The following is a 23320-nucleotide window of genomic DNA, read 5'->3' on the forward strand; positions in this document are numbered from 1 at the left end:
ACAGGCAGACAGGCAGACCGAGATCTCTTCCTGTGTCAGTCACAGAGCCAGTGGTGCCAGTGAAGCAGGAACCGTGCGTCAAACCACCACTGAACCCCAAATTCTGGTCACTCAAAAAAGCAGCACCGACAGACGCAGAACTCCCAGTGGGCCCCTCTGACAAGCCTCTTTCTGGCCAGGTATGCCTTCCAGAACCCAGGGCCCAAATCAGTTAAGGTTGCTCAGATTTCTGAGTTTTCCAGAAGACATTCTAAATATTTACAGTTTTATGGTTTCAAGTAGTTATTCAGTCAGAAAAAGGTCCAAAGTTTATTTGATCATAAAGTTTCCCTGCAAGAGCCTTCCAGTTTTTTAGGTAAAATGAAGCACAGAGTTTATTTGATCATTAAAGTTCCCTGAAAAAGCTTTCCAGTTTTAGTTAAAATGAAGGACAACCACATCAGGAAAAGCTTTTTGAAAACCCTAAGAGACTGCAGCAAATTGCTAACACCGAGAATACAGTTTCTACGTGAAAACTCATGGGGAGGGAGCCCCTGGTTGGGAAGGTGAACCAGAAGGGGAGAGGGGGGCTGATCCGATGGGGTGCCCAGAGGTCCGGAGGGCAGGGGCCAGAGGGCGTGCTCCCTGCCTGGAGGCGCAGCTGAAGAATGCCTAAGACACAACGTGGTGAGTGTTGGAGTCCCGTCACTCAGCATGGTCAGCGACTGTAAGCGAACATGAACTCTCTCCACGCATCCGTTCCAGTTCCCAGCTCTGCAAATTCAGCAGCAATGGAGGAGAGGAGGGGATCTTCTCTGGGTGTTCACTACATCTTCACAGCAGAGACTCAGCAGCCTTCCAAAAGGGGAGGCTCCTTTGACACACCCGGCAACACCTAGCAAATGTTATTATTATTGATCTCCGTAGAGTTAGGAGCATCGAAAAAAAGAAATTCTGCTTCAAGGTGCAGGTGTGCAATCTTGAGAAGTACTTTAAAAGAAAAAAAAAAAGTGCCTGAAAAAATTCCAATTCTACCTCAAAGGAGGAAGGAAAGCCATCCCAGGCCAGCAGCTCCTGGTGAGGGACCCGATGGGAGGGCTGCCCTGGGCACCTTCATGCCCCCAGCCGAGGGCCACCAGGAAGTCCTCCTGTGGGGGATACAGCACCCTGCTCCTGAAGAATGCCCCTGGCGCGCTGCCTCCAGTGAGGTCACCTAGTGGACCAGGCCGGAGCAGGTGCCAGAAGCCTTTGGTATCAGCTTCCACTGGGCCTTTCTCCAGGCCCAACTCCTCTGCCCACCCAGCACCTAGTTGTGAAAGGTTGTGGGTACACCGTGGGTACCCAGAACTGTCTGACCTGGCGGGAGGAGGGACATGAAGACAGAAGATGCCTCTGGCTTGAGGGGGGAGGGGGATATCACCTTTGACCTTAAACTCATGCAGTCGAGGTTGTGTAAGGGATACAGGAATGTTTCAGTTCATGGAAAGTGAAAGTGAAAAAAGTGTTAGTCGCTCAGTTGTGTCCCACTCTCTGCGACCCCATGGACCGTAGCCCGCCAGGCTCCTCTGTCCATGGGATTCTCCAGGCAAGAATACTGGAGTGGGCTGCCATGCCCTTGGCCAGGGGATGTTCCCAACCCAGGCACCGAACCCATGTCTCCCGCACTGCAGGCGGATTCTTTCCCATTTGAGCCACCAAGCCCCACTCCATGGAATCAGACCCCAAATCAGAGGCGTTCAGATTCCTGATCTGGTTAGTGCGCAGCGTCATACTTCAATTTGTGATTTCAGTTTGATTAGACTGTTATTAGGCAGCGTACACATTTGCTAAGGGAAAAAAATCCTAGAGCAAATCTTAAAAAAGATGAAGTACCAGAAAAATTTCAAAGACATCAATCAGTTCATTGACACGGTCCCAAGAGAAACTTCATCAAAAAGCTTCAAGTCAAAGATAATTCCACTGACAACAAACTTAAACCAAAAACGGAATCATGATTTTTCTGAATTTTGGATAATCTTCAAATTTCTCATGGTACCACCTGAAATAAGACAAAAAAAAATACATTAAAAAAGTTACTTTTCTCACTGAAACGTTTGACAGATGCTAACAAAATGGACAAGTCTCCTCATAAAGGGATCCTGACCTTTTTAAAAGTAGTAATACAACAGTAGAAATGAGGAAACATACTCCAATCAAAAAAGTATAGTAATAAAAATTCTGGCATCTCAGGTACACAGCTTGACTTGGTCGGTATCATGGATAGCTAAACACATCTGATGGTACAGCCTGATTCGAGAAGATGTGACACCTATGATTCACCTTTCCATTGGCAAGGAAAGTTACAGGCATGTGATAAACATGCTGATCAGGAGGCTGGGGGGCCGCCTTAGCAGACCCCAGAAGCAAACAGACTCGGGGAGTAGAGGGGAACTGAGCAGGTGTGTCCTGACTATGGTTTGGTGACCCTGAGAGTTTTCTCCAGTCCTTGGAGGAGAATGAGGGCTGGCTCAGACCCGGGGTCTGTGGCAAGAGCATGCAGCCACAGGCCGGGCAGCTCTCAAAACAAATCCAGGAACATGCAACAGGGCTCGTTCATAATGTGGCCCTCCGCTCAAACAAACAGGCATTTTCAGTTTTGACTATAAATGAAGTCAACCAAGGCACACTCATTCATTGTGGAAAGGGTTGCAGCCAAGTGGATGGAGTAAAAATGAAAAAACGATCGGACAAAATGGAGAAATAGATGGAAAAAGGGAATTTCCCTAAGCACAGTGAATGTTAAACAGACTGAAAACAAAGATGGAAAATGATTAGCTGTTATTTCCGAAGATGGCAGAAATATATGAGATATACCTGTTATAAAGATGGCGGAAATACATGAAATATACCAACAACCTGAAAGTGAGTCAGTAAAATCCTGTTGATTTTAGATAAATTCAACACTGTTATCCGCATGGAGCCGTGACGTGGAAGACCGCCGTGGTACTTTCATGCGCTGTTCTGCATCCCCCAAAGACATATCAACAGAAGCACCCTGAGGAGCTGGTCACCTCCCCTGACACGTGTGTGTGTGGTGTGTGTGTGTGTGTGTGCATGCTCAGCCATGTCGGACTCTTTGTGCCTCTGGGCTGTAGCCCACCAGGCTCCTCTGTCCGTGGGATTTCCCAGGCATGAATACTGGAGTGGGTTGCCATTTCCTTCTCCAGGGGATCTTCCCGACCCAGGGATCAAATGCGCATCTCTTGCATCTCCTGCATTGGCAGGTGGACTCTTTACCACTTGAGCCACCTGGGAGACCATAGCAACCATGGACTTCCAGATCAGTGATGGTGTCTGGAGACAAGAAGGGTTAGAGGCCATGGTAACCATGGACTTTTCCAGATCAGTGATGTGCCTGTAGACAAGAGGGGTTACACACAGCAGTGGAGCCGAGTACGTGCACAATCCATGTGTTGACTCACACTGGCCTGTGCTACGGTTTGAACGTGAACCCTGCAAAGTCATGTGAAAAACCTAAGGCCCAAGAGGATGATAGTATCAGGAGGTGAGGCCTTTGGGAGGTGATAAGGATGGAGCCTCAAGAATGGAGTCCGTGCCCTGATTAAAGGGGCCCCTCCCTCTTCCCGCCTTATGAGTTTACAGTGAGTAGGCGCCATCCGCGACCCAGCCGAGGGCCTCCCCCAGAACTGGCCCTGCTGGTGGGATCTGGATCTCAGATTTGCTGCCTTCAGAACTGGGAGAAACAGATGTCTCTTGTTTATAAGGCCCTGGATTATGGCATGTTTGTTACAGCAGCCTGAATGGACTAAGACATCCTGCTCAGGATCCAGGACATGAACCAGCTGGTTCCTAAGGGCCTCCCATGGGTCAGCAGGGCAGGAGGGCAGGAGGTGAGTCCCTCTCCTGACCCTGCCCGGGGACTGGGGACAGTGGCCTCGGAAGGGCAAGCGTGAAGGCCAGCGGCAGTCCAAAGTCAACAAGGACAGCCTCACCCGTATAGCCCTCAGGTCAGCTCCGAGCACTGTGCAGCCCAGGAAGCTGTTCTACTTTGTTTAACCACTGAGACCTCAAATCCACCTCAAGAAAAGACTTCAAAGCAGAGGTTGCCAACCTCTGTGGCACTAGGGACTGGCTTCACAGAAGACGGTTTGTCCACAGACCAGGTCGGGGGAATGGTTTCAGGATGCTTCAAGCACATCATATGCATGGTGTACTTTACTTCTTTTATTATTACATCAGCGCCATCTCAGAGCATCAGGCATCAGATCCCGGAAGTTGGGGCCCTGCTTATAAGGAGTCTTCCAGCAGTCCAACGGTTAACATTCTGTGCTTCCACTGCAGGGGGCACGGGTTTGACTCCTGGTCAGAGAACTGAGATCCCCTAAGATTGCTCATGCCGCACTTTATACGTGTGTTTTCTTGTTCAGTCGCTCAGTTGTGTCTGACTCTTTGTGACTCCATGCACGGAAGCATGCCAGGCTTCCCTGGCCTTCACTATCTCCTAGAGTTTGCTCAACTCATATCCATTGAGTAGGTGATGCCATCCAACCATCTCATTCTCAGTCACCCCCTTCACCTCTTGCCCTTAATCTTTCCTAGCATCAGGGTCTTTTCCAAAGAGTTGGTTCTTTGCATCATGGGGCCAAAGTATTGGAGTTCCAGCTTCAGCATCAGTCCTTCCAATGAATATTCAGGACTGTTTTCCTTTAGGATGGGCTGGTTGGATCTCCTTGCAGTCCAAGGGACACTCAAGAGTCTTCTCCAACACCACAGTTCAAAAGCATCAATTCTTCGGCGCTCATCTTTCTTTATAGTTCAACTCTCACATTCATACATGACCACTGGAAAAACCATAGCTTTGACTAGACAGACCTCTGTCGGCAAAGTGATTTATTTCTGCTTTTAGTACATTGTCCAGGTTTGTCATGGCTTTCCTTCCAAGGAGTAAGGGTCTTTGAATTTCATAGCTGCAGTCACTGTCTGCAGTGATTTTGGAGCCCAAGAAAATCAAGTCTGTCACTGCTTCCACTTTTCCCCCTTCTATTTGCCATGAACTGATGGGACAGGCTGCTACAATCTTAGTTTTCTGAATGTTGAGTTTTAAGCCAGCTTTTTCACTCTCCTCTTTTGCCCTCATCAAGAGGCTCTTTAGTTCCTCTTCACTTTCTTCCATAAGAATGGTAACATCTGCATATCTGAGGCTGTTGATATTTCTCCCAGCAATTTTGATTCCAGCTTGTGATTCATCCAGCCATAGACACTTCTAAAAGGACAAGCAGCATATTTCTATTACTTTTCTCATTGATTTTTCTACCCTTAGAATCAAAGCTTATGCGACCTGACCAGGGCTGGATACCACTCCTTTGTCTTGAATTTATTACTGTTGAGGCTGAACTGACATCTCATTGCCTTTCTGCTGAATGCGGAATAACCCTGTAACCATTTGCGTGTCTGTGTGTTTCCAGCTCATGAAAAGCTTCATGTTCCCAATCTCTCTTCCAGAAGCCTTCCTCTGCCAGGGACAGGTCACTGATGCGTGAGTGAAGACTTTCCAAGCGTAAACAAATCACAGATCTTTATCGAAGTCTTACGAAATATACTGTTGTTCCATGAATCTAATTTTTTTTTTTAATTTTCCAAGACATTAAAGCGGCAACACAGAGCCACAAAGCTGGGGCCTGAAATGACGGCGCGTCTGCTCTCGCCGCCTGGCAGCCAGAAACCCGCCACCCAGGTGTGGGCAGGAGTACGCTCCCTCCCAGGCTCCAGGGGACAGTCTGTCCCTGCCTCTTCCAGCTTCTGGAAGCCTCTGGGTGCCTTGGTCCGTGACGGCATCGCTGCATTCTCGGCTTCTGGCTTCCCTCTGTGTCTGTCTGCTGGTGGCCATCTCTTCTCTGCGTGTCCATCTGTGTCCAGATTCCCCTTCTTCACAAGGACACCAGTCCTCGGGCCCGACGTCCAGTGCCACCTCATCTGAACCAGCCCCATCCGCACAGACTCCACTCCTAGGGTCAGGTCACAATCTGACACACGCCAAACTCCCAGCACCTCTGTGGCATCAGGGAGACCGTCCCGATGCTGAGCCAGTCTGGGAGCACCCCCGTCGCAGGACACGTGACTCCCAACCAGCCTGAGGCTTTGTTCTCTGAGCCTCAGTTTCCCACCTGTTAGGCTGGGCAGATGCCCTTCAAGATAACTTCACCTTTAACACCTTTGGTTTTTCATGTTGATGGTCCAACACATTGCAGGCCTTTTCGGGGATCTGATAAAGGTCGAGGCCCCACACTCTGGAAAATGATGTGATTTCGGGGTACAGAGCCCATTGGGGACCCCCAGCCTGGGTGGTGGGGCACACCTACGGGACGGGACTTCGCCAGGGCACGATGCCGACTCTTCCAACTCCTGCTGCCTAGTCGGCGTTCCCCTTTGTCACGGGCGAGTCCACAGCAGACCCCCAATCCCCTGCCAGACATTTAACTTGACCATGGAGCCCAGCCATGGAATATCCAAGATGCTCAGAATAGGGTGAAGCAGACAAGGATGCTGACACATGCCTGATAATTACAGCTAGGCATTTCATCGGACATTTGGGTTTTTCTGTTTTCACGTAGCTAAAAGTGTCAGTCACTCAGTTGTGTCCAACTCTTTGTGACTCCATGGACTGTAGACGGCCACGCTTCTCTGTCCATGGAATTCTCCAGGCGAGAATACTGGAGCGGGTTGCCACTTCCTCCTCTAGGGGATCTTCCTGACCCAGGGATCAAAGCCGGCTCTGTCGAATTGCAGGCAAATTCTCTAATGTATGAGCCACTGGGAAAGCCCTTTTGTTTAACTAAAGCCTGGTATAAACTGGGATTTGACAAATTAATACGAACGTTTCTAAAATCTAACCTGAGGATTGCTCTACGGAGATCAGAGAAGAAATTAAAAATGTCGAACATGTTTTCAAACATACTTGTGATGTTGCTGAGCCCTGGTGAACAGGACACAGAAGGTGAACACAGCAAAAGCCCAGCCCTGAATGGACCAGCTGGCGAGGGCGTAGCCACACCACTCCACGACTTCTCCAAAGTAGTTGGCTGCAGATATGTATTCAAACAAGCCCCCTAGGAGAAAACAGAGCCGGCAGCACATTTACTAAAAAACAATGCCTAATGACACCTTGACTGGAGAGACCTGTGCGTAGCTGTGGGGACAACATAAAAACCATCTCTGGAAAAACGCGACCTTTACAGAACTTGCATCATTGAGACACATCCATTAAGACCAGCTTTACTATTTCTATTACAACTTCTGGTCATACCTGCATGCCTAAATCAATATTCACCTGTTTATCTGACTACGTAAGAATGCTACGGCTTTAACATACTTCAATAAGTTGCTTTACTAGCTAACGAGTCAAGCTAACAAAGCTTAAACCAGGCTGGGGAGCACAGACCAACAGTGTTGGTCTTGATAAGATGGACTTCGAGGAACCCCTAGACAAAAAAGGGAAGAAAACATGAATTTTCAAGGACAGATTCACTTGTGTGTTCACTCATCAAGTTTTCCTGGACTCAGTAAGTCTACACGACAGGCCAGACCTTCTTCTAAGGATGGGGGGTGCTCCATGGACGAGATGGCTCCCTATACACCTGGGTTATTACACCCCAGGGAGGGTGTGGGGGACTCAAGGGGCAGAGCAGGGTGAGGCGGCTGGGAATGGGGCTGGGAGTGGGCTCGGTGGAAGGAGCTTGGGCCAGAGATCAGAGTGGCACACTCCAAGGATAACCCCAGGGCCACAGATTAAGTAATCTGAGGTTCACGGGGTTTTTCGGTCATTTGTTCCGCTGTTATTTCTGTATGGTTTCCAGGAAGATAAACACAAGGATTCCAAACTGAGTACTGCTATTTGAGCTATTTACCTTCATTCTTTTAGCTTTTAGCTTTACCAACTGATTAAAAAAAATTTTTTTTCAGAAGCTCTATTGTTTTTTTTAATTTATATATCTATATAGTTCTTTTTATAGTACGCTACTCCTTTACTCAGACTTTCAATCCCTTTACAGTTTAAATACGTAAGTTTTAAATATGAAAGTTTATAACCTGTATCTGAATTCTAAGCTCTGAGATCGCACACATCAATGAAGTCCTTGCTCATGAGGCTCTGTTCCTCATGGGCTCTGCAACTTTTGACTGTGGCCCTTCTTCCATGGTGGAGGGTCTGCTGGGCTCTCGAGGACTGAGTTGAAGACAGGTTCCCTGGGGATCTGGGTTTGCCTCGACCGTGGTGTGAGGCCACCACCCCCAGGACCACAAAGATCCTAACTCATGGCTGAATGGTATTTTTCAGACCAGGCAAGTGGCACGAATTTGGGCTGTAAGCCACCCTGAGGGTGAGTGGAGGTCACCAATTCAACCAAGATGCACTCAAGACTTTAGCCCTCACTTAGAGTTTGCCCTCTGAGGATCACTTCTGCTCTTGATACCATACTGATGCATTTAAAAATTTTACTCAACATTTTAAAGTGTTTTGGAGACAGGGTCAGTCAAGGTATCAATTCTATTCTATGGCAAGAAAGGAAGTGCTGGACACCCCTTGTAGACCATTAATTCTTAACTCATATGCTCTTTCCAAACACAGATATAACTAGAATTTCCTTTTTGCTTCCATTAGTCAGAACTGGTTCTTCCATCATTTTAATAAAACAATGATGAGTCACTGCTACTACTCATAATAGTACACTGAAAACCTGCAGCTAATGAACACTATATTTCACTTACGAGCTCTGGCAAACCCCAAACAGCAAGGCATCAGGCCATACAATCTCAGAATGCACGCTAAGTCACTTCAGTCGCACCCGACTCTTTGCAGCCTGGTGGACCGTGGCCCACCAGGCTTCTCTGTCCGTGGAATTCTCCAGGCAGTCAATTTTAGAATAAACACCCTATTTTTGGTACATACCTCTTGGTATTTTATAGCCAGTCTCCCCTGGTTTCCTGAGGTTCCTTAGGACATGATCTGAATGGATGTTAATTAGCATGCCTGTCAACCATAAGGCGGAACCTAAACAAGATAAAACATCCGAGGGTGTTACGGTAACCAAGCCACAGAATTCACAAGCCCAAGTGTGAATGAACAGTACTATTGTAGTCCTTCACAACATCATCAGAGGCGTAACATAGGAGCCATGACTGATGGTAAAAATCATGGAAATAAATACTGTGCTTTATTTAGAAAGATGACTTAGCTGACTTAGGTGTTGCGAGATAGGGCTTTGCTTTTCTAAAAATACTACTGAATTACCCAATTCATTTAAAATCACTTGATCTGATGGTCACAATCTATGTTTTTAGGGTGACTGGGATGACTAGAAATCTGAGTCACAAGGCTCTTTCCTAGGCAAAGGCATTGTCATTATCCGTGGGTCGGCCCACAAAGTTTATGTGACCTCGCAGACACTGTCTGAAGCACAGCGTCCCCCCACCCCCTCCCACGGGCAGACGTGGGGCAGGGGGGTCCCCAGAGTGCGCTTTACCAGGGTGGGCTGCGCTCAGGCCCCTTGAGGGGTGGTTCCCAGGAGCTCCTCTCTGGTCCTGGTTTCCCTATAATTTTATGTAACGATTTAATGTGGATCCACACCCCTCGCCCACCCATTTTCTGCTCGCCCATCATTTGGCATTCGTGGAACTGTTCATGTCCTCAACTCTCAACAAAATTGTCAACTGCCAGCTTCCCGGCTCTGGCTAGATCTTCCACAGCATCTGAATGCTTTCTCTCCCATTCTTAAATGACTGCAGAGGGTTTTCATCAGTTAAGGGAGACTTAGTATCACACCAATGAATGTCAACAAGAAAAGAGAAAATGTCAAAACAGTGTTTGATGAAAGGAATGACTTGACTTCATTAAGACGTTAACTTGATTGTTCTGAGACATGAAAAGAAAAGTGAAAGGCACATGGTGCTCAACTGTGCCACTTGATTCAAAGTCAAACAAACGAACACTTGGAGTAACATTATTAACTATTCATCAGTTAGCCCAGGGGCATTAAACAGTTTTCCCGGGTGAGAACAGGGATGTAAATCACGCTCAGGTCTACAGTAAGGCTTTCAGGATTTCTTTCCTGTGAAAGAAATTTTGTTTGGTGTTTAGCCACTCAGTCATGTTCAACTCTTTGCAACCCCATGGGCTGCAGTCTGCCAGGCTCCTCTGTCCATGAGATTTCCCAGGCAAGAATACTGGAGTGGGTTGCTATTTCTTTCTCCAGGGAATCTTTCCAACTCAGAGATCTAACCCACGTCTCCTGCATTGGCAGGCAGGTTCTTTACCACTGGGCCACATGGGAAGCCAAAGCACTTACTAGAGCCATCAATTTATAGTTGACTTGCTACTCTTTTTATATTTCACTATATCACTTTGGAAGCTCCAGAAAGCATCACGTTCTCAAAATTCCATGAGACAAGTTTCCTTTATCACCTAGGTCAGTAATAAAACTAATATCTGTGTTCATCTGAACTAAACATTTAATTTCATGGCAAGAGATCTTAAAATCTTTGTACAAACTCTTTTAGATGAACTACTTTTACTCCTCTGGAAAACTTTTTGTTGGGATTTTATTATCATTCACTTATCTTTTCATGGTAACTATTGTAAATATAATTAATCATTTATGTGATTTCAAAACTTCATATAATTACAAACGTGTCCTTTGAACAGTATACCAAAAAAGTAACCCAGCTTGTTTCTCAATGACTATGCTCTCATTTTCAATTCTTCCTGTTCAATTGTGGAGAAGTTAAGAAGTCTATACACAATTTACTGAATGTCTTAAACTTTAGACCAGCTTCAAAGGGTTTTCAGGTCACAAGCGCGACCTGCAGAACAAATGCAAATGACATTTAAATGCACAGGCCAAAGAATTCTTTCGTTTTATTGCTGTTCATCAACAATTTTCAAACAATCCATCCCAGAAGCAATTCCCATGTGAACCTCAAGTAGTAGCAATGTCAGTTGCTCAACTGTCTCTGACTCTTTGCTGACCCGTGGACTGCAGCCCACCAGGCGCCTCTGTCCCTGGGATTCCCCAGGCACAAATACTGGAGTGGGTAGCCATGCCCTCCTCCAGGGGATCTTCTTGATGCCAGGGATGGAATCCAGGTCTCTTGCACTGCAGGCAGCGTCTTTACCATCCAAGCCACCCAAATAAACAATTAAAACTGTTATCTTTTAGTTTAACAGAAAAAAGTCGCTTTTCTCTGTCCTTGGTTGCCTCCTACAGGGGCTGGTGATGATCTGGTTGAAACCACTACTCTGCCATGACTTGGGCTAGGTCCGGGGCCAGCTGATTCCCTCTCTGACCTTTCCTTCTTCAGGTGACGAGGACCTAACTTCGGCCCTTCTCTGAACCTCAGAAGGCAGAGCGTGGGTGCAGTTCCTGGCAATGGGCTCAGCCTGTTCTGTTTCCTTCCTCCTTCTGATAACTGGGGCAGAAGAAAATCAGATAGTCAGAGAGCAGGTAAATCAAGATCGTGTTTGGGGGCAGTGCGCAAACACAACAGCTCAGTCTGGTGTTTCCTGGAGGCAGAGATTGTGGAGCCAGCGTGGGCGTGTGCTAGGTCACTCAGTCCTGTCCGACCGCGACCCCATGGACTGTAGCCCACCAGGCTGCCCTGTCCATCCGGTTTCCCAGGCAAGAATACTGGAGTGGGTTGCCAGGCAACCCAGGGGGCATCTCCCCTTCTCTGGGATTGAGCCAGCATCTCTTACATCCCCTGCATTGGCAGGCGGGGTTCTTCACCACTGGTGCCACCTGGGAGTTTAAATGTTAATTTTCTCTATTATGACCAATTCATAGACGTGGAGGGAAAAAAACTCGAAAGAAACGCAGGGCCACTTTATTTTTCACTTTGCTTCTGGCTGCGCTCGGCCTCACCCCTGCACGTGGTTTCCCCTAGTCGAGAGGAGCGGGGGCTGCTCTCTAGGAGCAGTGCTCTGGCTCTTCACTGCGATGGCTTCTCCTGGTGCAGAACACGGGCTCTCGGGCACACCGGCTTAGCTGGTCTCGGGCAAGTGAAATCCTCCCAGATCAGGGATCAAACTTGTATCCCCTGCGTTGCCAGGCAGATTCTTAACCACTGGACCACCAAGGGGAGTCCTAAGGTCACTTTATACAGTTTAAAGGGCTTTGGGGCTATTTGAAGATTTGACGGACTCTTAGTAGCTACCTGTGATCATGTGTGCATGTTCAGTGGCTCAGGCGTGTCCAACTCTTTGCAACCCCCTGAATGGGACTCTCCCCCTTCACTGACTCCCCACCCCCTACCAGGCTCCTCTGTCCATGGAATTTTCCAGGCAAGAATACTGGAGCAGGTTGCCATTTCCCACTCCAGGGGATCTTCCTGACCCAGGGATCGAACCCACGTCTCTTGCATTGGTAGGCAGATTCTTTACCACTGTACCACCTGGGAAGCCCGGTGGAGTAGCTACCATGGGAGTAAGCTATAACTGAATGTGCTAGAATTTCTAACGAGGAGGGTAAACATATAGAAACTTCCTTATAAACAAGAGCCCCCAAATTATACATTTTTTACATCCTTGCAAATACTTTTGATGACTTTTTTTTTTTTTTTTTACCATTTTTGTTTAGAAATTGTAAGGTTTAATTAGAACTGGAAAATGTACTAGGAAAGTGAAATCGCTTCTCTGTGTCAGCAGAGGTAGCCAGGTGTTTGTCAGCGACCCAAAGGCTACCGTCCACGGGGTCGCAAAGGGGCGGCCCAGCGGAGCACGCACCCTCAGTGACGCGAGCCAGCTGCTGGAATCAAACGTGGAGCTCATCACACCACACTGTGCATCATGGGACCGATGTGCATCTCAGCTTTCACAAGAAATATCACCATATCGCCAGCATAAGAAATTTAATGGTCCTGAGTAAACCAGGATACACCAGCCTTATCTGATGACAGAAGACCTTGTTCTCACCACACCACCCCCTGCCTGCTCTCGTCCTAAGTAACAGCCTAAGGACTAGCGCTCCTGCTGGAGGGTCATCTGCACGGTGTCACAGACGGCAGCGCGGACGGGCCCACCCAGACACCGTGAGCACAGGCCAGCATCCTCTCAGCCCTGCAGTGACGCGCTGGTCGCTCAGTCGTGTCTGACTCTTTGCAGCCCCAAGGACTGTGGTCCACCAGGCTCCTCTGTCCATCGGATTCTCCGGGCAAGAATACTGGAACAGATTGCCATTCTCCCCTCCAGGGAAGCTTCCTGACCCTGGGATGGAACCCGGGTCTCCTGCATTGTGGGCAGATTCTTTACCATCTGAGCCACCACCAGGGAAGCCTAGAAAATGTGCTACTTTATGTTAATTGATAAAAATTTTAAAAAAATTTCAACAGCCTCATAAAGCTCAGAGTTTAAAGTCTCACTGCCTTGTTGAAGATGACCGACTTCCTCTCACTTTCCAGAAGGAACTGTAGGAGGTCTGATGACAGTCTTAGATTACACGGCCAGTTAGCGCCCGAGTGGCCTCAGTCCTGGTCCACTGCTCAGCCTGCTGTGGCCCGTTGCTATTTTTAGGTCACCTTAAGAACAGGTATTTGCGCTTTCGGCGCTTGAGTGGGCAAGGGAGCTGGGCGCCTTGCGTCACAGGGACAGCCTGACCCCCCCGTCCCAGGTCAGGAACCTTGGCAGACTCTGTACTCTCAAGATGCTTTCTAACTGAACACCGAGCTGAAGGTTACAAGGACGGGGTGCGTCGCTGAGGACACTCACCTGTTAGAAACCGGGGGTCTCTGAGCCAGTCGTCCGCGTACACTGCGTACTGACTCAGATACCTGCTCTGCAGATAGCCGTTATAGGTGCAGAAGATGAACGCCAACAGGAAGGCGTACAGTGGCGTGGGCTTCCCTCCTCGGATCAGAAAGGGGAAAACCAAGGTCCTTCAGAGACAAGAAGTGTTTTTTTTTTAAAGCAACAATGATAAAGAATCTAATGTCTGCAATTCTACTTTAAGTGTCTTAGATTTTTTCTTTTTTAAGTGTGAAGATTTTCTTCATTTTCTTCTTGAAGCAATGATTAGATGTTTTCTTAACTGGCTCTGGGCTTCTCTGGTGGTTCAGATGGTAAAGCATCTGCCTGCAGTGCAGGAGACTAGGGTTCAATCCCTGGGTCGGGAAGATCCCCTGGAGGAGGGCATGGCAACCCACTCCAGTAATCTTGCTTGGAGAATCCCATGGACAGAGGAGCCCGGTGGGCTACAGTCCATGGGGTCCCAAATAGTGGGACACGACTGAGCGCCTTCCACTTCACTATGGCTATTCTATTACTACTATCTCTCATTGCCCCAGACGTCTTACAGAGCTTTCCAACTGGGGGAGCTCAGCGCTGAATTACAGGTGTGCCGGAGCGGGGCTGCTCTTAGCCCCGCAGCTGATCGGGGCAGATCTGGGGGGCCAGAGCTCCGGAACAGCTATGTCTTCCCAGTGAGTCTTCTTGTCAGATTATCCCACTATATGCTAAAGATGTGTCACATACCTTGTGTGCTATAATGAGAAACAGATTGAGAAGCTCTGCTCTAAGTGTCTTGGATTTTTAATCTTGAGTTTTATATAAAAGTCATTCTTAGGAATACTTGCACAGATGTACTATATCTGTTGAAAGCAGAATTTCTAGTTAAAGACTTAACGGTGTTTCAATAATGTACACCATGGGGCAAAAATTCAGGGTTCTAGTTATGCAGAGTGTGAAACAGACACACGGGATGAGAGAACACGGAAGGCTCCATCCTCCTAAAACCAGTGACTCGGTCTGGGCCGAACTGTACGAGTTTGGGGACCACCGTCATGCTATATGTCACCATGGCGATGGCTGGCATCTCCCTAGTGCCCACCATGGGCAAGGCCTCCCAGCTACCTGCACAGAGACACTGTCAGCACACTCGACAGAGGACAAGGTTAAGACTCAGAGCGCTCCAGTAACCTGCCTAAGGTCACGGGCTAGTGAGTGGCTGAATTTAAGTATACTTTGGCCACCTGATGCGAAGAGCTGACCCACTGGAAAAGACCCTGATGCTGGGAAAGATCGAGAGCGGGAGGAGAAGGGGATGACAGGGGATGAGATGGTTGGATGGCATCACTGACTCAGGGGACATGAGTTTGAGCAAAGTCAGGGAGACAGTGAAGGACAGGGAAGCCTGGCGTGCCGCAGTCCATGGAGTCACAGAGAGTCGGACACAACTTAATGACTGAACAACAACAACAACGTTCGTGTTAGTTGTTCAGTCGTGTCTGCTCTTTGCCACCCTGTGGGCTGCAGCCCACCAGGCTCCTCTGTCCATGGGATTCTCCAGGCAAGAACACTGGAGTGGGCTGCCATTTCCTTCTCCAGGGGGTCTTCCTGTCCCAGGGATTGAACCCGGGTCTCCCGCATTGCAGGTGGATTCAGCGTTCCTTGGCTGTACCACACTGGTTTAGGTGCACATTGCTGTTTAGTTGCTCAGTTGTGTCCGACTTTGCAACCCCATGGACTGCAGCCCACCAGACTCTTCTGTCCATAGGATTTCCCAGATAGGAATACTGGAGTGGGCTGCCAGGCCCTCCTCCAGGGGATCTTCCCTTCTGGGGATTGAACCCTTGTCTCCTGTGTCTCCTGCATTGGCAAGAGGATTCTTTACTGCTGAGCCATCTGGGAAGCCCTTAGTGCACACCAGTAGAAGTTTAAAGAGGGGAAAATAAAAGGACAAGAAGTTAGAAATGTAGGAAGAAAACAGGATGCAAAACTTTATATTGTGTTTGAATTTTCTCTTTAAAATCAATACATCCTATATTTAAAAGGGGGTCATCGATACATACCCTATAGCCCTTAAGGGGATAATAAGAAACAATTTCAACAACTTTATGCCAACAGATTTGACAACATGGATGAAACAGACAAAATTCTTAAAAGCCAGAGATGATCAAAACTGACCAAAGAAGAAAGCGACAACTTTAATCCCTCTATCAATGAAAAATAATTCAGATGTAAGGAATTCTAGAAAAGCCAAAACTACAGTCAGGGGAAGGGATTAGCTGCAAAGAAGCACAAAGGACATATATGGGGACACAACGTCCTATATCTGGATTGTGGTGATGACCACACAACCTGATCCAATCACCAAAGCTGATCAAGTGAAAATTTATTTACGTAAATGATAGCTTGAAACGGGAAAGTGTACACACTTATTGTTTCCATTTTGGCCATCTACTCCCGGGTAAAAACATAGACGGCTGTTAACAGTAAGAGCACAATAGTAGTACTATAGTGTCACTCTCCCCAACAGTCTCACTCAACACCTCGGGAGGACTTTCCCATGAATCACAAGCAGGTTCTCATCTTGTGCAGCCACTTCCCCCAAAGACCCTGTGTAAGTTTAGGGCAAAGTCCGAGCTGGACAGAAAGCGTCCACTAGGCAATGACATCATTGGTGGGGCAGCGATTTGCCTGGAAACTATAGTGCTGACAGTTCACTTCAGTTCAGTCGCTCAGTCGTGTCCGACTCTCTGTGACCCCATGGACTGCAGCAGGCCAGGCCTCCCTGCTCATCACCAACTCCCGGAGTTTACTCAGACTCATGCCCGGCGAGTCGGTGATGCCATCCAACCATCTCATCCTCTGTCGCCCCCGTCACAAGCCCCTCAGAAAGAACAGGGAGGGACTTACCCGGTGGCCCAGTGGTAATGACTCCATGCTTCCAGTGCAGGGGGTGCAGGTTGGATCCCTGGGTGGGGAATTAAGAATCCACATGCTGTGTCCCCAGGTACGTGTGTGCTCAACTGCGTCCAGCTCTTTCTGACCCTCTCTGCAGGCCCCTCTGTCCATGGAATTCTCCAGGCAAGAACACTGGAGTGGGCTGCCATTTCCTCCTCAGGGAATCTTCCCATCCCAGGGCTCAAACCCGCATCTCCTGCACTTGCCGGCGGATCCTTTACCGCTGAGGCACCGGGGAAGCCCACGGGCTGTGTGGTCCACAAAAAAGAACAGGCACTTCTCTCTGCATCGGGGAACCATGGCTCCTACCTGGGCAGACAGCTGGTAAAGCTGACTGGTACTGGGACGCAGGCTGACTGCAAACACTGACACTGCAAGACCAGGGCTTGGTCTTGACTGGGGGTACCAGCACAGGCGCCCTTAGAAACAGGCAGGGGCTCTGAGGGGTTGCGATCAGGCACTGTTGCCATGGTGTCTTTCTGCTCCTCCCAGCTTCTCAGCCAGGGCAGAGGGCCCCATGCTAGAGCCAGAGGAAGCGGCTGATGACAGAAGACAGACCGGTTCTCGGCCTGTCCCCGAGTGCCCAGACCTGAGAAGCACCGGGAATTAACTGATCTCATTTCCCCAGTCAGCTCAGGGGATTCCTCTATAGCCCGCCAGGCTCCTCTGTCCATGGGATTCTCCAGGCAAGAATGCTAGAGTAGGTGGCTCTTTCCTTCTCCAGGGGATGTCCCCGACCCAGGGATCGCACCCCGGTCTCCTGCATGGCAGGCAGACGCTTTACCGTCTGAGCTCCGGGCTGGAACCCGGTAAAGGTGGAACCCAAAGCTGCCTCTTGTTCTGCCTTCCTGCCCGTTTCTCCTGGGTCACTAATGTTCTGTGACATCAATGTGAGTATGGATCAGGTGTCGGCAAACACAGCCACTGGGCCAAGTCCAGACCACCGCCTGCTTTCTACTGCCTGGGAGCTAAGAATGCTTTTTACATTTTTAAGTAGTGTGTGTGTTAGGCAGGGGAGTGGGTCAAAAGACTATTCCATGACACATGAAAATTGTACGAAATTCAGATTTCAGTGTCTGTAAATAAAGCTGTACTGGAACACAGCCACGGGCCTCTGTTTACATCCCGTCTGGAGGGAGTTCGGTGGGCATGACAGAACCTGCATGTGGCGATATTATCTCTTGGCACAGGGCTCGGTTGCTTGGTATTCTGTGACATGATGCAGGAATCCGCATGCCCACCTGTCGCGTCAGAACAAGGAAAGCTGTTGGACTCTTCGTGCTTTGAAGGTAAGTGGAGTGTGAGCTGTTTGGTTACCGTGCGCACTCTGTCCGACTCTGTGAGACCCCACGGACTGCATGGTCCCGCCAGGATCCTCTGGCCGTGGGATTCTCCAGGCCAGAATACTGGAGTGGTTTGCCATTACTGCTCCAGGGGACCTTCCTGACCTGGGGAGTGAGCCCCGACTCCTGCATCTTCTGCGTTGGAAGGTGGATTCTTTACCACTGAGCCAGCTGGGAAGCCCCTTTGAGGACTCCAGCAGCTGGCAAAGCACCCCTGGGGTTCACTGCCAGCACAGCAGTGGCAGACTAACAGAGGCCCCCACCGCCAGGCTCGGCGGTCATTGCAACGTCCCCAACTCATGGGAAAGCGGCAGTCAGAAAAATCAGAGTTTGAAACAGCACCCCAGGGCAGAACTTCTTTTAAGAAAAGGAAGGAAATGAGGCTACGGCCGCTGGAAGCTACCAAGCAGTTCATTTTGTTAGCCTAGCAAGGAAAACCACCTAGACCGATGATGAGTCAATTACTTGTAGGGGCCAAAGAAACACACCCAGGGAATATAATCTTGTGTAACATGACTATCAGCCTTTCGGGAAGAAGAGTGGCTTGCGGAGTGAGGACACCAGGAGTGACACTTGATAGTTCAAAACGGAGGCAGAAGATGGTGCAGGCGGGCAGCCTTGGCGCCTGGTAAGTCCATGGACGTCACTGCAATGGCTCAGCTGTTTATTCCAGGGGTTGGTGCTGAGGTTGGAGTGGGCAAGGGCTCAGGCTCTCTAAACCAGGGGCCCTCAGCCCCCAGGGAATGGACCCGTGCTGGTCCACGGCCTGTTAGGAGCCGGGCTGCAGAGCAGGAGGTGAGTGAGTGACGCGTCATCTGTATTTACAGCTGCTGCCCCGTTAACTCACTTTACAGCCTGAGCTCTACCTCCGGTCAGATCAGTGGTGCCTTTAGATTCTTGTAACACCTTGATCCCTACTGTGCTTCAATCACCCCCAAACCATTCCCACGCTATCATCCCGGTCCGCCGAGAAACCGTCCTTCATGAAACTGGTCCGTGATGCTGAAAAGGCTGGGGTAGGCTGCTGTATACGGCCTGTGCGGAACAACTAAAGGTGAGGCTACTTTCAAAGAAGTTGAGCAAGCAACTAGCTCAGTACAGTGGAATCTACAGTGGAATCTGCTGAGATGTTGTAACTCATGGTGGTAAAAATGTGTGCGATAGACAAAATACAAATTTACAAAGCTTGTGAAAATTTAAGGCCTTTAAAGCTATCTCTTACACCAGCTTCCCTGGTGGCTCAGACAATAAAGAATCTGCCTGCAATGCAGGAGACCCGGATTTGATCCGTGGCTTGGTAAGATCCCCTGAAGAAGGGAATGACAACCCACTCCAGTATTCCTGCCTGGAGAATTCCATGGACAGAGGAGCCTGGTGGGCTACAGTCCATGGGGTCATAAAGAGTTAGACACAGTTGAGCAACTAAAACTTTCACTTCCTTATACCAGCAATTTGTTGTTGTTATTGTTGTTTAGTCACTAAGTCATGTCTGACTCTTCATGGCCCCATGGACTGTAGCCTGCCAGGCTCCTCTGTTTGTGGGATTTCCCAGGCAAGAATACTGGAGTGGGGTGGTCATTTCCTTCTCCAGGGTATCTTCCCCACCCAGGGATTAATCCCTCACCTGCATTGCAGGTGGATTCTTTACCACTGAGCCTCCAGGGAAGCCTCAAGTTAAATTTTATTTCCCAACAACAACAACAACAAAAGAATCCCATTCTTCTCATTACACCTCTATTACCAAAACTGCATTGAGGTATTATATTTTGAATTCTCTCGACACAATTTCTGTGAACATTTGTTTCCTCTTAAGTTATAAATTCCTACACCAAGGATCTTCCTTTGCCCTTTGGGCCAGAAAGCTGGGCAGACACACCTGGCCCTTTCCAGGGAAGTTCACAGACCTTAGTCCAGATCACAACAGCAGATATAATCTGGACATGTCACCTGGGTTTTCTTAGAAAGCACTCTTGCCTGTGGCCCCAGCACTTGGGTTTTGGGCAGCCGCTGTGGTCTGGGGCTGGCTGGTGGCCGGTGGGGACCGCACACACCTGTCCTGTTCCCTGGATGGCCAGGAGGTATGCCCTGACCTCTGCGCCTGTGGAAGCTGGTCACAAATGACCTGGGGAGAGGATTTCTCTCTCTTTGGTCTCACGTGAAATGTCAGGAAAGGGGCCAGGACTGGATACAGGGCCTTGGGCTGACACAGGTCTCTTCTGTTGCTCTCTGTCCTTGGAGGGCTCAGCAGCGACCCTGATGTCCACAAAACCAGGAGGCTGGAACAAACTGTCCCGAGCAACGCCACCCAGGCCCACAGACCTCAGGAGGGAGCTGCGATTGTCCTCCCCACCCTCTCCTTCCCCAGAGGCCGAGCACGTCCCTGGGGACCGGCCACCCTGGCTCAGAGGTCCTGGGGCCGGGGTCTTCAGCGACACTCAGACGCGACACGCCTTCCAGAGGGGAGCACCGTGCCCCCTTCCTGGCATCTTCCGGGTGGTCTTTCTCCTTCTGGGTTATTTCCTTTTCCTTGGAAATCCATGCAGCAACTGTCAGCAGTGTTTTCCTTTGACTTGGGCCAAGAGGAACCAGAATGGGTGGGGAGGGGCAGCTTCTGGACGTGGCTTTTCCTGAACCTTCCTCTAGACTTTGGAGGGACAAAAGCAGCTCAAGGTTGGCGGTGACCCCAGCCATTTATCTGGGGGAAGGTCCAGGCTCAGACAGCAGGGGAGGCGGGTGCCTCTGCTGGGTGGACACAGCGCCTGCCAGGAGCCAGTTCTGGGACCCAGGTCATCTAGTTATGGAGCGTGTTTGTGTTCAAATGATTTCACACACCGCCTCGCCCTTACCATTGCCTCTGGGACATGAACAGCACCCCTCGTGGAAAACAGGCACTAAGTCAGAGACTGAAAATTCCTTAGCACAGACATCATCTCTTGAGAAACCACGAAGCGCATCTTTGGAGAAATCAGGTTATAAAGCCATTTCCTCTTCTGCATACACAATTGCCAGGTCCCCAGGAGCTGGGAAGAAGAAATCCTGTTTCCTGCATCATCAGGAGGGGTGTGGGATTAAACCTGACACTTTGCTCCTCATTGTGTTACAGCTTTCTCATTTTTTTTCTGTTCCTTGTCAAGAAAGAATATGGCCTTTCCATAAAGTTCATGTTTGTAAGGCAATCAGGAACATGGGCATGCTTCATGACTGGGTGAACCTAAATCTCTGAGATGCTGGAATCCCCGGGGTGCTTTGATGGCTCGGGGCGGTTTGCGGTCCACCTCCTTTTGGGGGTGAGTTTACACGCTTAGACAGCAGAAGAGGACTTCTCATAGTTTCTGACGAATGTTCTCAATAATCCCTAATCCTACACATGCCTTTTTTTTTTTTTTTTTTTAAAAAAAACATGTCAGAACCATTACTATTAACCTAATGAAAAGATCAGGACCAGAGGCTCAGAGGAACATGGGGAAACTCTCTCCTGGGTGATGGAGAGAGACACCAGGAGCTGGCCACCTCCATGGCAACATCCTGGGTGTGTCATCCGCCGCATCCCGAGAGGTCAGCCAGAAGCAGGACCAGGCAGGGCTGTCTTTGTCTACTCACGCTGCAGCACATTAGTCTTTAGAAGTCATCTTTATTTCTTTATTTCGTATTTCTACTAAGCTAGTATGGTACTTATGTTAAGTGACAGAAGTGGGATATAGATTTTGTGCGCTTATATATCTGTGTTGTTATCTTGACTACTTAAGAAAAAATGATCCAAAACTTACAAAAAACAATGAAGGAGGGACCTCCCTGGTGCCCCAGTGATTAAGACTTCATTTTCTAATGCAAAGGGTGCAGGTTCAATCCCTGGTTGGGGAACTAAGATCCCACATGCCTTGGGGCTAAAAAAACCAAAACATAAAACAGAAGTGATATTGTAACAAATTCAATAAAGACAAAAAAAAAAAAAAATGATCCACATTAAAAAAAAAACCAACAACAAAAAAAACAGTGACAGAGACGGGAAAGAGCTATCCCAAAATACCATCTATGTTATCTCTGAGGGGTGGAATTCTAGGTGGGTTTATTTCTGTTTCCTTGAATTCCTCTGCACTTTATAAGTTTTCTACAAGGAGCACCTATCTCAATTGCAGGTTCTTTTGCAAACAATATGCAGACGAGTATTTTAAGTCCTGATCCCTAATACATTCAGAACAGACCTGATGAGAAATCTGATTTCTGGGAACCTGAAAAACTCAGGCAAAATCAAAGGTGGGAATGGAGACACAGATATAGAGCACAGAGTTATGGACAGGGTGGGGGTGGGGGCGGGAGAGGGCGGGATGCGTGGAGGGAGGGACCCGGATACACACACAGCCACAGGTAAAATACACAGCCCACGGGAATCTGCTGACTCAGGGAACTCAAACGGGGGCTTTGTGACAACCAAGACAGTGGGATGGGGAGAGGCGGGAAGGAGGTTCCAGGAGGAGGGGACACATGTTACCTATGGCTGATTCATGTTGATGTTTGGTAGAAACCAACACAATATTGTTGAAACCAACAACTCACTATAAAGAATGCTGAGCACTGAAGAATTGATGCTTTTGAACTGTGGTGTTGGAGAAGACTCTTGAGAGTCCCTTGGACAGAAAGGAGATCCAGGTAGTCCATCCTAAAGGAAATAGTCCTGAATGTTCATTGGAAGGACTGATGCTGAAGCTGAAACTCCAATACTTTCGCCACCTGATGCGGAAGCACTGACTCATTTGAAAAGACCCTGAGCTGGGAAAGACTGAAGACGGGAGGAGAAGGGGATGACAGAGGATGAGATGGTTGGATGACATCAGCGACTCAATGGACATGAGTTTGGGTAAACTCCGGGAGTTGGTGATGGACATGGAAGTGTGGCATGCTGCAGTCCATGGGGTTGCAAAGAGTCGGACATGACTGAGTGACTGAACTGAACTGAACTGTGGCTCAGCTGGTAAAGAGTTCACCTGCAATGTGGGAGACCTGGGTTTCATCTCTGGGTTGGGAAGATCCCCTGGAGAAGGGAAAGGCTCCAGTATTCTGGCCTGGAGAATTCCATGGACTACATAGTTGCAAAGAGTCGGTTGCAAAGAGTCAGACAGGACTGAGTGACTTAAATAAAAAAAGATCCCATGGACAGAGGAGTCTGTGGGCTACAGTCCACAGGGTCACAAAGGCTCAGACATGACTGAGCAACTAAGCACGTATGCAAGCACAAGGCAGGCATGACATGAAGACACAGCAGAAAACTGAAGAA

The 23320-nt window shown here is 48.7% G+C and overlaps 1 protein-coding gene across 1 annotated transcript in view; it reads right to left on the minus strand.

Moving 5' to 3' along the window:
• Nucleotides 1–285: 285 nt before the first annotated feature.
• SRD5A1 (steroid 5 alpha-reductase 1) overlaps nucleotides 286–23320 on the minus strand; it is a 36942-nt gene continuing 13907 nt past the window's right edge. The window contains exons 2-5 of the mRNA XM_043887835.1: nucleotides 13733–13899; nucleotides 8924–9025; nucleotides 6935–7085; nucleotides 286–2017 (exon numbers count right to left, since the gene is read on the minus strand). Coding sequence (XP_043743770.1) covers nucleotides 1951–2017; nucleotides 6935–7085; nucleotides 8924–9025; nucleotides 13733–13899 — 487 coding nt within the window. The 3' untranslated portion in view covers nucleotides 286–1950. The remainder of the gene's footprint in view (nucleotides 2018–6934; nucleotides 7086–8923; nucleotides 9026–13732; nucleotides 13900–23320) is intronic.

Source organism: Cervus elaphus, chromosome 25 (genome assembly GCF_910594005.1).
Source record: "Cervus elaphus chromosome 25, mCerEla1.1, whole genome shotgun sequence".
Taxonomy (NCBI): domain Eukaryota; kingdom Metazoa; phylum Chordata; class Mammalia; order Artiodactyla; family Cervidae; genus Cervus; species Cervus elaphus.